At 42.5% G+C, this 13,234-nt stretch overlaps 1 protein-coding gene across 4 annotated transcripts in view; it reads right to left on the bottom strand.

Annotated features, from left to right (window-relative positions):
* Positions 1-2,645: 2,645 nt before the first annotated feature.
* The window catches only part of gramd1a (GRAM domain containing 1A), a 50,677-nt gene continuing 40,088 nt past the window's right edge, over positions 2,646-13,234 (bottom strand). For 3 of the 4 annotated variants that reach the window (XM_030750243.1, XM_030750246.1, XM_030750247.1), the window contains 8 exons: positions 11,678-11,820; positions 10,219-10,322; positions 7,094-7,324; positions 6,595-6,679; positions 6,149-6,160; positions 5,472-5,579; positions 4,461-4,581; positions 2,646-4,375 (listed from right to left, as the gene is read on the bottom strand). In XM_030750243.1, coding sequence (XP_030606103.1) covers positions 4,280-4,375; positions 4,461-4,581; positions 5,472-5,579; positions 6,149-6,160; positions 6,595-6,679; positions 7,094-7,324; positions 10,219-10,322; positions 11,678-11,820 — 900 coding nt within the window. In that variant the 3' untranslated portion in view covers positions 2,646-4,279. The remainder of the gene's footprint in view (positions 4,376-4,460; positions 4,582-5,471; positions 5,580-6,148; positions 6,161-6,594; positions 6,680-7,093; positions 7,325-10,218; positions 10,323-11,677; positions 11,821-13,234) is intronic. The other variant, XM_030750244.1, reaches the window with a different exon arrangement.

Here is a 13,234-nt window from a genome sequence, read left to right as displayed (position 1 = left end):
GCCAAAAGCTCAGGTTTCAAAGCCGGCTCCAAAGAGTTTCAGACAGTTTTTTCCTTTCCTGGATCTGTATGATGGCACCTGTATAACCAAGTGTTAGGAAAGAAAAAATAGCAGAAAGAAAGAATTTTTTTTCTAAATTTTCATTTTAAGAACAAACTTGAGACCAATGTGAACCTACTCAGTCCATCCAGTAACATCTGGAAAGTGGGCATGGCCTCTGAACTGTACTGAAAATATTTCTCACATTACTGTGTTTATGTGCTAAAAGGGAAGTTCAGCTGTCTGATCACTTGTGGCCACATTATTATACAGAACATGTGAAAACCTAAGACTTCATCTACCAGTCAAACGCTGCAGTCACACTTCATTATATGACTACTGGAGAAGGATTTTAAAAGGCTCTCTCATATTACGTGTGTTTGGTATTAAAATGTATGTAGACAGGAGACCTTTCATATGCTCTGACTTGTTTTGATTATTGACCTATCCCACATCGACCAGTTTACCCAAAATGCACTTTTTAAAGTTTTCAGTGCTCGTTTCTGTCATAGACATTAAACTGGTCCAGTTGTACGATACATAACGAATCAGCCACTTTATTAGCTACACCTTGCTTGTACCGGGTTTGACCCTTTAGGCATTAGAGCTGCTTTAATTCTTCAAGGCACAGATTTAAAAAAGCAAGGAGATGATCTGAGCTTTGGTGAGTCATCCAGCTGGAAGCAGCCATCAGACGATGGTTCACTGTGGTCACAAAGGGAAAGACATTGTCAATAACAATACTTAGGAAGGCTGAGGTGCTTAAACTGCCTGAACTGCTGATACAACACAGGACGGATTCATCACACCAAATTCTGATCTTACCATCTCAATATTGCAACACAGATCGAGACTCAGACCAGGCAATGGTTTTTCCAATCAGTCCAATTTTGGTGACCGCGCTGCTGTCGCCCATCTGTTTCAAGGTTTGAGCATTCAGAGATGCTCTTCTGCATACCTTGGTTGTAGCGAGTGGCAACAGGAACTCAATCCTGTTGCCTTCCCATCAGCTCAAAGCAGTCTGGTCATTCTCTGACCTCAACAAGAACTGCTGCTCACTGCTATCGGACCATTCTCTGTAAACCCTAGAGATGTCTGGTGTGGGAAAATCTCACAGATCAGCAGTTTCTGAAATACTCAGACCTGCCCATCTGACACCAACAACCATGCCACGCTCAAAGTCACTTCAATCATCTTTCTTCTGATGCTCAGTTTGAACTTCGGCAGATCACCCTGACCATGTCTGCCATGTGATATCTGTGCTGAGGAGGAGCTGAACAGGTGTACCTAATGAAATGACTGGTGACTACATGTGACGATATATACCCCATGACACTGATGCTCAAAGTTGGCTATAAGAAATTGTGCTGAACATCAGATTTTGTCTTTAGATTGTGATTGTGGGGGAACTCTGAGTTGGCTGCAGAGCTTAAACGTGGTTTTCAGACCTGAAAACTTCACGTGGCTATCTCCTGGACTCAGGAAGTTATGAGAGGTTAAAACTACTTAAGCAAAAAAGCAAATATAAAAGTCTTACATTTCCATAGCATGAAGGTAAACCTCTGCATGGCTTCATTAAATACATTGAAGTTATTGTCCATAAAAGTGAGCTGAGGCTGATGGGCTCTTTTTTCATATTTGGTTCATTTTTTATGCAAAGACTCAACAGCAAAGTTTTGGTGCCAAAGGTTCGGTATAAGCAGAGCAGAATGCAACACAGAAGATATGACGACAGGCCCAGTGCTGCCAAACCTGGATCACTGCTGAACACGGGCCAACAGAGCAGCTCCAGGGATCCAAACAGGTGTCTCCGCCAGCTGTTGGGACTCCGGTGGCTGAGAAACGCTGCAGCACGGTGAGATCTGCAGAGCAGGTTCTCGAGTCTGAGGTTTTATGTTATTGGACTCACCTGAACTTGTTCTGGACTTCTTTTTTTTTTTAAAAAAGGTAGCCTCTGAAAATCTGAAGTAAACCCTTTAAGAGGGTGCAGTGTTTTACCTGTAGGTGTGCTGGGACACACTGTCGAAGTACCAAAAAAAATGCATTACAATAAAGCACAGCCAAGGCCCTGCTCACACCTGGGTAATACTCGCCGCTGTCGCCCTAGCAAACGGCGGCGCCAAAAGCATCATCAGTTACTGCAGTTACAGGTTAAAGACAGGAGTGCATGACTGTGTCCGTCTTTGCCTCCATTTCAATGATGTATCAGTACAGAAGCTCAGATATTCCCAGGCCGGGAAAGATGAAACCGTCTGGAGAAACCTCCGATGACCTCCTGACCGATGGCTTCCTGTTTCAGCATCTTCTACTCCGATATTAGCGCTGAGAGCCGTGGTTCAGGAGACTGCAGAGCGTGATGGGATGTGGTGATGTCACCAGCGTGGAGCTCATAAACAGGGCGTGAAACTTGAGCGGATCTCTTTACCAGTACAGACAGAAACGGTGATGTGAATAAACTACAATAAAGTCTCGGCTGTGGTTTTCCTCACAGTCTTTTCACAGCATTTTAGAAGACTTTAAAGTATTTTAAATTACAGGTATTTAAAACGTGCCTTTGGATACTCGATTTTACCCACATGAAAGCTTTTTGAATTTTTGAACATTTTTTTATTTGAGCTTTTTCTAATAACGGATCAAAGCATTGCTTCTACGATGGGCATTTTATCTTTAGATTTTTCCCAGATATTCATAACAGATAAAACAGCAGGAAAAAATAAAAGTTCTTCCAGTTCTCAGCTTTCAAAGCTAAAGACAAACACGGACTCAAAGAAAAGCCAGGAGTTGCTGCGTGTTTAGAGCATTTCATTTCTCTCCATGGCGTGGTGCACAATCACATCTTCACAGTACATTCTCATCTCTGCTCCTCACCCCTCCCTCCCTCCTTTAATAAATATTGCATCCTTTTGTTATCCACGGATGGCCGTGCACAGCAGGGCCCACAGCCGCTATTTTCAAAATGAAATGGAGAGATGGAGTGAGGAAGAGCAGGAAACAAAACCAAAGAGGGAGCTCAGGAGGGTGAAATGTTTTCAGGGCGAGTGAACGGAGAGGACGAACACCGACAAAAATCATAAAGACAGAACATGAAAACTGAATAAAAAGACGATGAATCGTACAAACACACACAAAGAAAAACAATACTGTGACAAAGATTCCCTTTTTTCTTCACCCGGGCCTTCAAAGGTCTGCTTGGTCCTCTTCTTTTGAAGCCCAGCTGGGACGCGAGCAGCTCCGTCACTCATGAGACCTTTAAGATTTCCTACCTGAAGTCTGCTTTAAATCCTGCACTCAACACCAAACATGAAAGAGAAATCTTCAAAAACAAAGTAACACCTACGCTCGGCTCTCATCTCTAAACGTCCTCTGCTTGTTTTTTTTCTTGCTGCCCCCACACACACGCACGCGCACACACACACACACACACACACACACACACACACACACACACACACACACACGCCCGGATCATTACCTTTATATATACGACTCTACTTGAAACATTCAGAAAATGAATCACTATTATTGCTGTGACCAGTGATCATTCCCGTGGAGCTCCTTTTGGTCCACACACAAAACAGCAAATCAGAGCACGAAACAGCCATCACATGACTTCTTCAGAGCAGGACGGGACAGTCAGCGGTAATAATAAATACTGTCATGGTCCAGGAAACAGTCAGATGCACCGAATTTGAAAAAGACATAAAACCCTGACAGAGACTGGGAGAAGTGGGAGCATGTTTCTCATCCCCTCTTTTAAAACCCAGCCGTGCATCCCACCGTTCTGCAAAGAGCTGAAACTCCCACTTTCCCGAATCACTGAACCTCAGAAATGTTGCAGGTCAGAAGAGGAAGTTCGGTCTGTGATAGTCGAGATTTGAATTAAAGGAATTCGGAGATTGCAGCTGACCGTGAGGTCCGGATGGTCTGAACTGGCCCACCTGTGGCCCGTTTCCAAACATGTCTCTCTCGTGCACACACACACACACACACTCACACACACGGTCAAATTGCAGCTGCAGGGAAATTATTGCTGTGGTCCTGATAGGTTCCAGTCTGAGCTCGCTCAAGTTGTTACTGGTTGAGGCTAAAGGCGAATGTCGCCGTTTCAAGTCAGTCAGGCGAGGAGAAATCTGGGTTTTGTCCTTTCTCACTGGGGATTTGATGTGAAAATGAGGGACAGAACAGGATCCTGATATTCGGTGGTCCACCAGGGTGGGACAGTCAAGGGGGGGGGCAAGGCTCAGTCCTCAGTCAGGGACTCCGTGTCAGCAGAGGGGTCCCGCTTCACCTCCGGGACCACGATGCCCTGGTGGAGCTTTTCTAAAGACTGTTTCATCTGGAGACAGAGAGGGGGAGATAAACTGGGTTATCATTCATGAGATGAAGCAGCCCGTGAAAACAAACGGGAACAGGACAGGTACCTGGTCGAGCAGCGAGACGGAGGACTGCAGGATCTGCTGCCACTTGCTGAGCTGAGCCTGGTGAAACTGCCTCTGGAGCTGCAGGACCTGAGCCCACTCTCCAGCAGTCTGAGGCAAAGGACTGAGGGGAGGAGAAAGAAGAGGAAGAGCTCTTTAACCCAGGGTCAGCAGCACAAAGGCGCACTTCTTAAAGGAATGCTTAGATTAAAAATGCTGTTTCCATTTAAAAAAGAAACAGGACTAATGAACTGATAAAACGGCACTTCCTGCTCAAAGCACCAAAGCATGTTTGAAACGTCAGCAGCAACTCTTTCAGAAATGATGAGCAGGTTACTGAAAATATCAAAAACCCTGAAGTGAACGGTTTCATGTAGGAACTATTTCCTTTCAGCCAAACAACACCCACCAATCATGTCACCGTGCAGAAGGAGCTGCACATAAGCAGTGACTGAAACCTTTTGCTCCTACAGGATGCAAACATTCATGGCGTCCACCTGTAACGGTAGCTAGCTCACTTTAGTTTTTTTTTTTTATTGGTGGCTGCAGACAGTAGAAAGAAAATAGTTCCTGCATCACAGAGAAGGAGACAAAACAGGGCGGAAAACCAGCCAGCTGTTAAACAGGAAATGAGACAAATTTAAAGGAGAACAGGATTTTTTTTTAAAAAAAAAGGTGTGTTTTTTTTTTTTAAGTCCATTGCTGGAACTGCTTGATCACCACCACTTGTGGTTTCTCACTTTGTGTGCTGCTTGGTTTGTGCATCGAGTCAAGCGGATTTTTATTCTGTTTCTGCAGATGCTGATGAGAACAGTGAAAATGAACCCAAAAAAAAAAAAAAAGATGCACCAGTTGCGTCTTTTTTTTGATCTGTTGCTCTGCATTAACCATTAGAGCGCTCAGCTCCCACAGCAGGAACTCAAACCAGACACCAATTCCTGCCACGCTTCTGCCTTCCCAGAGGAATGAAGAGAGCGTCTGTATGTGTGCGGAAAACAAGGCGGCGTGCTTTACCTGTCAGCCACAGAGTAGGAGTGCCACGTCTCCAGTGTGTGCGCCGCTCTTTCCAGAGCGTACAGCTTGTAGAACAGCAGCATGTTGAGAGCCACCAGCACCACGAGACTGACGGGGACAGACAGAGAGGTCAGAGTCACCGGGTACGAACCGCAAAACAGCGAAAATGTTTCACACTGAAGCACACGGACAGCAGGAAGATAGAAACACCAACAGAACACACACAAATATTTGAGTTTGTGCTGATACAGGAAGAATCCACCGTCACATCAACACTAACACATGCAGCGTTTTGGCTCTGGTTTTTTTTTTAATTAATTAATTTATTTTTTGTTTGTTTTTTATGAATCCTCCTTAAATCTCCCCTTTTCTGGAGACAGCTGAACTCTATTTTAAGCTGCTCTCACTAACAAACACCACTGTGCTTTCAGACAGAAGAGAAATGAACCTTAAAGGCAGAGTGAATTCAGCAAGAGTCACAGTTTACACACACATCAGCTGACGTGTGATGTTAGCAAAGTGCAGTGAATGTCTTATAACAACTCTGACGCATGAGCTTCACATTCAATCTGAGTGGCCCCTGTGAAATTTAAACGGTGGATTTTTCTTGTATGTTTATGCTCAGAGGTCATATTTATGCAGCCAGTGGTGTAGCATTTTAAGCCTCTCATACGAACCTGATACAGATCCTATGCACAAGTATTGCAGAAAGGAGGGAAAAAGAGAAATAGCAAGAAAGGCATCGTGAGGCTGTTAGTAGGCAGAGATCAATTTCCAAAGTGTCTGAATGAGGAACATTCAGCAGTGCACTGAGCAGCAGAAAGCTAGTTTAATCAGAGACATACAGTCAAAGCAGGGATGTGATCAGGTCACAGTACAGAAAAGGACGTTTGCTTCACTAAAGAGAAGAAACAACTGCAAGAACACACACATGCTTTTATGTGCAGCCTGTCCTGATCGCCACTGAGTAACAGAGCAGCCAGAAAATCCATTCTTTACATAACTTTGTCTTCATTGCTGATGATTAAATAAGACTTGACATGCTGGAGTAACAGAGGGGAAGCTCATCCATAGATCCAATCAATACACAAACACACACACACACACACACACACACACTTACATGAAGCTGACGATGAGGAGGATGGTGGATATACTGTTGTGTCCACCACTGCGTGATCGCTCTCCCAGCTTCATAAACGGAGAACCTATAGGATACAGCAATGCATATTTAATATAAATATAATAACTTTATTCATACAACACTTTTACAGAGAGTGTTTACAAAGTGCTTTGACAGACGAGCAAAAAGTAGAAAATTAGATTCCCACAGAAAGCTGGACGTCAGGGCCAAAAACAATAAAATTATGGAAAACTTAAGACACAAAACACCAAAAACATAAAACTATCTATATAATAAATACTAAACAGTTATTTCCTGAGGGGGTTGCCACAGCGGGAAGTAATAAAGTAACGATGCACGGGAAGAAAACTGAACAACAGTTAAAACAATGAGATGATGGAGCCGCTGAGCAGAGGGACGATTCACTGGGGCTGAAAACAGACGCATGTCTATGGTTGAAAATCCACCAGCGTCAGCATCTGTATCCGGGCAAACTTACCAGCTTCTCTGGCGTCCCTCTCCTCTCCGACTCCTCGGTCCCCCCGGTCTCCGGCGCCCACTCCTCCTCCCTCCCTCTCTCTCCCCCTCTCACCCTGCCACCGGGAGCAGGTGCGTTTTCTGCGGCGCAGCGCCGGCGGGGTCTTGGCGGCGTCGGCGCCCACAGCTTCACCTGTGGTCACCACGGAAACTTCTGACTGCAGGAGTGTCTCCAGCTTGCACACCTCACTCTCTGAGTGGGGGAGATTTAAAAAAAAAAAAAAAAAAAAAAAAAAAAAAAAAAAGATTTTAAAACAGGAGACTGGAGGGAAATACTTCATTTCTACTAATGTGTCACAGCAGGCTTCATCACTTTCATCGTATGGATTTATATGAATTAACATTTTATTTTCAATCTATTGCTGTTCAAATTCTGCTCCTATGGCTGAAAAATTACCTCATATTAAACGAGTTGATGCAAAAACAAACACATTAAACCATAAAATAAAGCTCACAGGTTTCGGGTCGCCTGGTTTGCTAAGTCTGCTGTAGTTCACACAGAGGTTCAAACAGCTGCTTGCTCAGGTTAACCTTCATGCTCAGACCAAATCTGCTGACGGGGAGGCAGAGCCGCAGTGACGTGGAATGAACCAGGATTTTATTTCCTTTTCTTTTTTTATAGAGCAGAAATTGTTAATTGCGATAAACTCTTTCATAACCAGACATTTTATGGCTACAGTAACTTAATCAATAATTAAGTTATTGTAACAGAAACACTTCACGGTCTTTCCAATTTTATGTTTTATGTGCTTCGTGACAAATCAAAGGAAAATACACTAATGCAAAGTCAAGAGTGCTGCAGCCCACTTAAAAACCAGGAAATCGTACGTTAGCGCCGGCCTGTGAAATCTTCCAGGCTGGAAGCCTTTCTTCACTCTCATCAAAATACAGGAGGAAGTGATGCATTTCCTTGAAAATATGATTTTAAAAAAACAAACACAGGCTGTTGGCTACAAATTTCTAACACTACCCAGTCATATGTAAAGTGCTAACCCACTCACCACTGGGACACAAACTTCAACGCAAGAGCTTTAGGTCAGTAATGAGTAAATGGACTAGTTCTTATATACTACTCTGAGCACTCAAAGCACCTATACAACACTTTTACATTTACCCCATTCATATAAGCACTTCCATGATTAACTAAGCTAAGTGCTTTTTTTTTAATATTATCTAACATTCACACACATTCATGCTCCAACGCTTGCGTCGGAGAGCAACTTGGGGTTCAGTATCTTACCCAAGGATACATTGGCATGCAGCCTGGAGTAGGCAGGAATCGAACCGCCGACCTTCCGATCAGTAGGTGACCCACTCAACCTTCTGAGCTACAGTCACAAACTAAAACACCTCCTGTTAGCAGTTTGAATTCACTTTTTATATAAATACTTTTATATAATTATGTACCTGTGAGTAATTTCAAACTGAATTTCTGCTATCACTGCAGCCCCCCCTGCAGTATCTTCACAGCCCACCTACACTGTGGGAACCACTGCACTGATGTGTTGTGCAGCAACTTACATGCTTAAATCATAGCTAGAAAAACCTGCAGAGCTGCACAGCGTTGCTCACACCCACTTGTTCTGTATGCAGATTAACTAAAAAGATGGAGAGAAGCACTGAACTGTAACTGACATCTGCAGCTGTCCTTTCATTTTCCTGATGTTCTTCCAGGGAATTTTTTTTCCTGCTACATTAATATGAAAAGAAAAAAAAAAACCTAAATGTGTATTGTTCATCTCTTTAACGTAAAAGTTCTCTAGGTTGGGTTTGCTTTTTGTTTAGTGGGTTCTGTATTTTTTTGTTTCAATATAAACTAAATGGATCCAGTTTCTCTTATCAAAATTATCACGGTACAGGAAAAAAGTGTGCATCTGCCCACGACTACAGGCTCGAGCTTGTGACGGTGTGGAAGAATGTAAATCTGAACATTAGCTGTAACTGCCTGGATTTGATTTAGCCGAGGACAGTATGTGGCACACCTAAACATCAACGCCAGTCATCACACAAGCAGAAAATTATTAATGAACCATGTCCTTTGTGCTTTCATTCATTCATCTTCTGATGATTCACTTAATTTAACTCTCCATCATCAGTTTTACTTTCCTTATTAAGATCTTTACAAGTAATAATGAGCTTTAAGATGAGTTCAGGATCAAAAAATAGGTCAGAAAAAGAAAAAGAACAGTAAGCAGGTGAAGTTTAAATGCCACAGCTTTGTTTCATTAGTTCAGCTTCTTTATAAAATGTCACCATTTCAATTTGAAAATTACAAAACTGATAAAAGGACTCCAAAACAAAATTTTAAACCAAACAAAACTATACTGATTTACTCATTTCTAATCCTGTCCATCCTGATCACTCATCTCCAGCTCCGCCTCCTGTCTCCATCAGCAGGTCTCACCACCATCTTTAAACCTTCCCTTTCACTCTTGCTGCTACAAATCACCCCTGACACTTGTACCCACCCACTTGTGCACTGTTGCTTTGGCAGGTATTTAAACTCATCTAACTTCACTACCTCTCCTCCTTGTATCATCTTTTTTTTTTGTTGCAAAAATAAAGAATATTAGTTAACTGACTTCATTCTAACGATCCTCCAAGGAGCTACATACAGTACCATCACAGTCCACTAGGGGGCTGTGGAGAATCACTGCAGTAGACAGAAAACCTCTGGCATTAAATTGCACAACACATTTAAAGCAAAAATAAATAAATAAACAAATAATAAATATGATCTATGCTAATTTAATTTAATCTAATTTGTCAGAAAGTTCAATAAACAGTCTATTAAAAAAATTCTAGCAATTATTTCATGGTCCACGCTTTATTAAAGCTTTATCTGTTTAAAGAACCTGAAGTTGTTAATTTTATCTGTCAAAATGAAGTGCAGATAAAGGACTAGAACTTACAGCCACAGTAAAGCTTACAAGCCACATTGATCCACCATATCTCTGATCTGCAGAGGAAGCATTTTTTTTTTCCTTTTAAAATCAAGCATTTCCTGTTTATGCAGTTTCTCTTCTGCTCAGCTGTTTAGAAAAGTCAGGTTAGACGCCGCGGATCGGCTCAGCTCCTGTCACTCACCCATGTGTTTGTAGTACTCTTCGATGCCGCTCCAGGTGTTCTTTTCAATAAGTGCTTTCACCAGGCTCCACGGCTGCTTCCTGTAGCAGATGTCAGAGGAAACTCTGGGCAGAGGAGAAGCAAAGGCGCACTTTAAAACATGCACATTTTCATGCATCATTTTTACTATTTGAAAAGAAAAACACTGTTTAGGTTTTAAGATTTAATCCTCATGTTCATTTCAACCTGCATTGCATCACTCAGGCAATAATAAGGACTTTTCTCAGTTAATAATTTCATAAATAACTTCAATAAATTAGTGAGCCAGCATGTTTCAGTGATCCTGCTCCAAGTTGAGGAAATGATGCAATAATTTACTATAACTGAAGGAGCGAGCCCTAAGATTTGGAGGATGTTAAAACCCAGAAAATGGTGTGAAAAATTTTTGCTACTGTTTCAAAGTTAAACGTCATGTTTCCTTGAAGCAGCAGGCGAAGCGGGGCCACAGTGTGCAACGGGCGTGTCAGAGGTATTCAGTGAAATGGATACATTTTAACCACCTACTGACCACACATGGTGATATGACTCGACATTTTACCCAGAATGCACTTTCTGAGAAGCAGAAAGCAGATCAAACGTCCAAGATACAAACGCAGGTTTCTGTTCCTCAACATTATGATGCAGTTTTGCTGCTGAAACCAGAACAATGCTCAAAGTTGGTCATGGACTTGCATTTAAAATGACTTAGTGTGAATTTGATTATTATATTATTATTCTAGTAAGATTTTAAGATTGAATGAATCAGGATTAACTCATGCGCTTCACATAAATGGGGATATTGACTAATATTCAGTTACCGTAATCATTACTTTTTCTAACACTCATCTCTGCTGTTGCGTTTATGGACCTGTTGACATTTGCATTTTGAAGAATCACATCTTATGTTGCATTTAGGTGACTTCATCTTTCTAGCAGGGAGGAAAACAGACTTTTATGGGAGAGCCTGTTGTAACTGCAGCTGAACTCTTATCTCCTTTAAGAATCTCATTACCTGCTCCTACATTATGCTAGTTTTTATAATCTAAATTGATTTTTAAAACTTGCCCACTTCAGTTAGATGAATGGAAGTTATGAATTTTTGAAATGAACTTACATTAAAAAAAAAAAAAAAAATCATTAGATGCTCTTGATTGGATTGCTATCTAATCACAGAGTGGACCATTATCAGCCAATGTATCGTAAAGTCAACAGTCAAACCACCTCTGAGTCAGCAGCATTCATTATTCATTAAGGCGCCTGCCTGTCAGAGTACAGCTGCTAGTTTAATCTAGCAAACATTACCACTTCTGTAAGTAAAATAAACTCAGCATACATGTGGATCTCAAGTGTGTTTCTTTAGCTCTCCACTTGTTTGCTCAGCTATGACATAGTGTGAGCTTTAAGTGAAAGCTGGGTTACCTCCATGAGTTCACAAACCCACCTCAGTCGGCTCTTATGTTTGTTGATGGACGTGATGCAGTATCTGTGGATGGTGTAGAAGTAGTCCTGGTATGGGATGCCTGAGGTGATGACCTCTGAGTCCACCACGTAGCACTCGCCCCGGGCACTGTTTTTATGCAGCGTCTGTGAACAGGAAGAAAGTAGTGGGCTGTTATTGGAAGGCAAAATCCCTGTTTTTCCTCCAGGCTGCAAACTAAAGGCTGAAAATGAAACCAACGCAGAAGTGCAGTTCCACTAATGGCCTCCAGGAGCTGGCTCCAAAAGCAAGACAATTCCCACAATGTTCTCACAATGTTCAACTTTAAAGGGGAAGCAAGCATGTTTACAGCTATGAATGTGAACTGCTACAAAAACCTATTTGCACTCTGATAACCTACCACTCAACCCTCTCATCTATATACTTGTAGCTTTTAAAAACAAACTAAAACAAACAAGCAAACAAAAAAAACATTCTTAGCCAACAGTCTACCCGAGTCAGCTCTTGTGTTCCAAAATGCAAACCCACAAACCCACGGGTGACGTCATGGTAGCTGCGCCTGCTATTTGTACTCTGTGGTTTCCCTTTGATTTATCAACAAAACCATCGAGCGCTCTTTGAGCTTATTGCGTTTTTTTTGACTAATACTCCTGCAAGTTTCCCATGCTGGGAGTTCACTGCTCCAAAAAAATTAAAGGAACATTTAAAAAAGTATGTCTGTGTAGATTTTGAGTCATCCAGGTCGCTGTAGCCTCAAAGAAGGCAACTGGATTAAATGTTTTGAAGACATTTCACTTCTCAGCCAAGAGGCTTCTTCAGTTCTGAAACGAGAAGGTGGAGAGTCCCGGGTATTTACCCCCAGTGGAGGAGGTCGTTGACCCACTGCTGATCATGTGCATCATCACAGCCAAGGTGTGAAACAGGCATGGGTCATTACCACCAAGGGTTTTGTGTGAAATCACGTGACTTATTGAGGTCACCTGAAGTAAGGCGCGGGTGGGGGTCGAGGCGCCTCGGAAAGGACCTCAAGACTCCATCACAGGCGGCTGACAGCTGGGGTCACTCGTTCACAGTGGACATAGATGCTTCTTTTACTTCTCTTTCAAATCATCTGCCTTCCTGGTTCAAAATGTGAACACCAGCATCTTGGTAAGCGTCCTTCATCCTTTAGGTGCAGATGTACAGCTGAGTCTTGTCCTTGTCGAGGTGGCCCTTCCATGCTGTGCCATGTGTTTGTGGAAAAACCATACGGTCACTCCAGTGTAGCGGGCTGAGCACACCTCACTGCAGTGCACAGCACAGGGCTCCAGTGGTGGACCTGCCAATTCTGGTATTCTATGGCAAATCAGCTTTCACGGTGCTGAGGAGTGAGCACAGGGCCCATTAGAGGATGTCATGAAGTCTGTTTCTGATTGTTTGGTCAGAGACATTCACACCAGTGGCTGCTGGAGGTCATTTTGTAGAGATTCAATTCAATTCAATTCAATTCAATTTTATTTATATAGCGCCAAATCACAACAAACTGTCGCCTCAAGGCGCTTTGTATTGTGGGTAAAGACC

Source organism: Archocentrus centrarchus, chromosome 16 (assembly GCF_007364275.1).
Source record: "Archocentrus centrarchus isolate MPI-CPG fArcCen1 chromosome 16, fArcCen1, whole genome shotgun sequence".
Taxonomy (NCBI): domain Eukaryota; kingdom Metazoa; phylum Chordata; class Actinopteri; order Cichliformes; family Cichlidae; genus Archocentrus; species Archocentrus centrarchus.
Note: the sequence above shows the minus strand (reverse complement) of the source record. Positions and strands in the feature narration are given on the sequence as shown.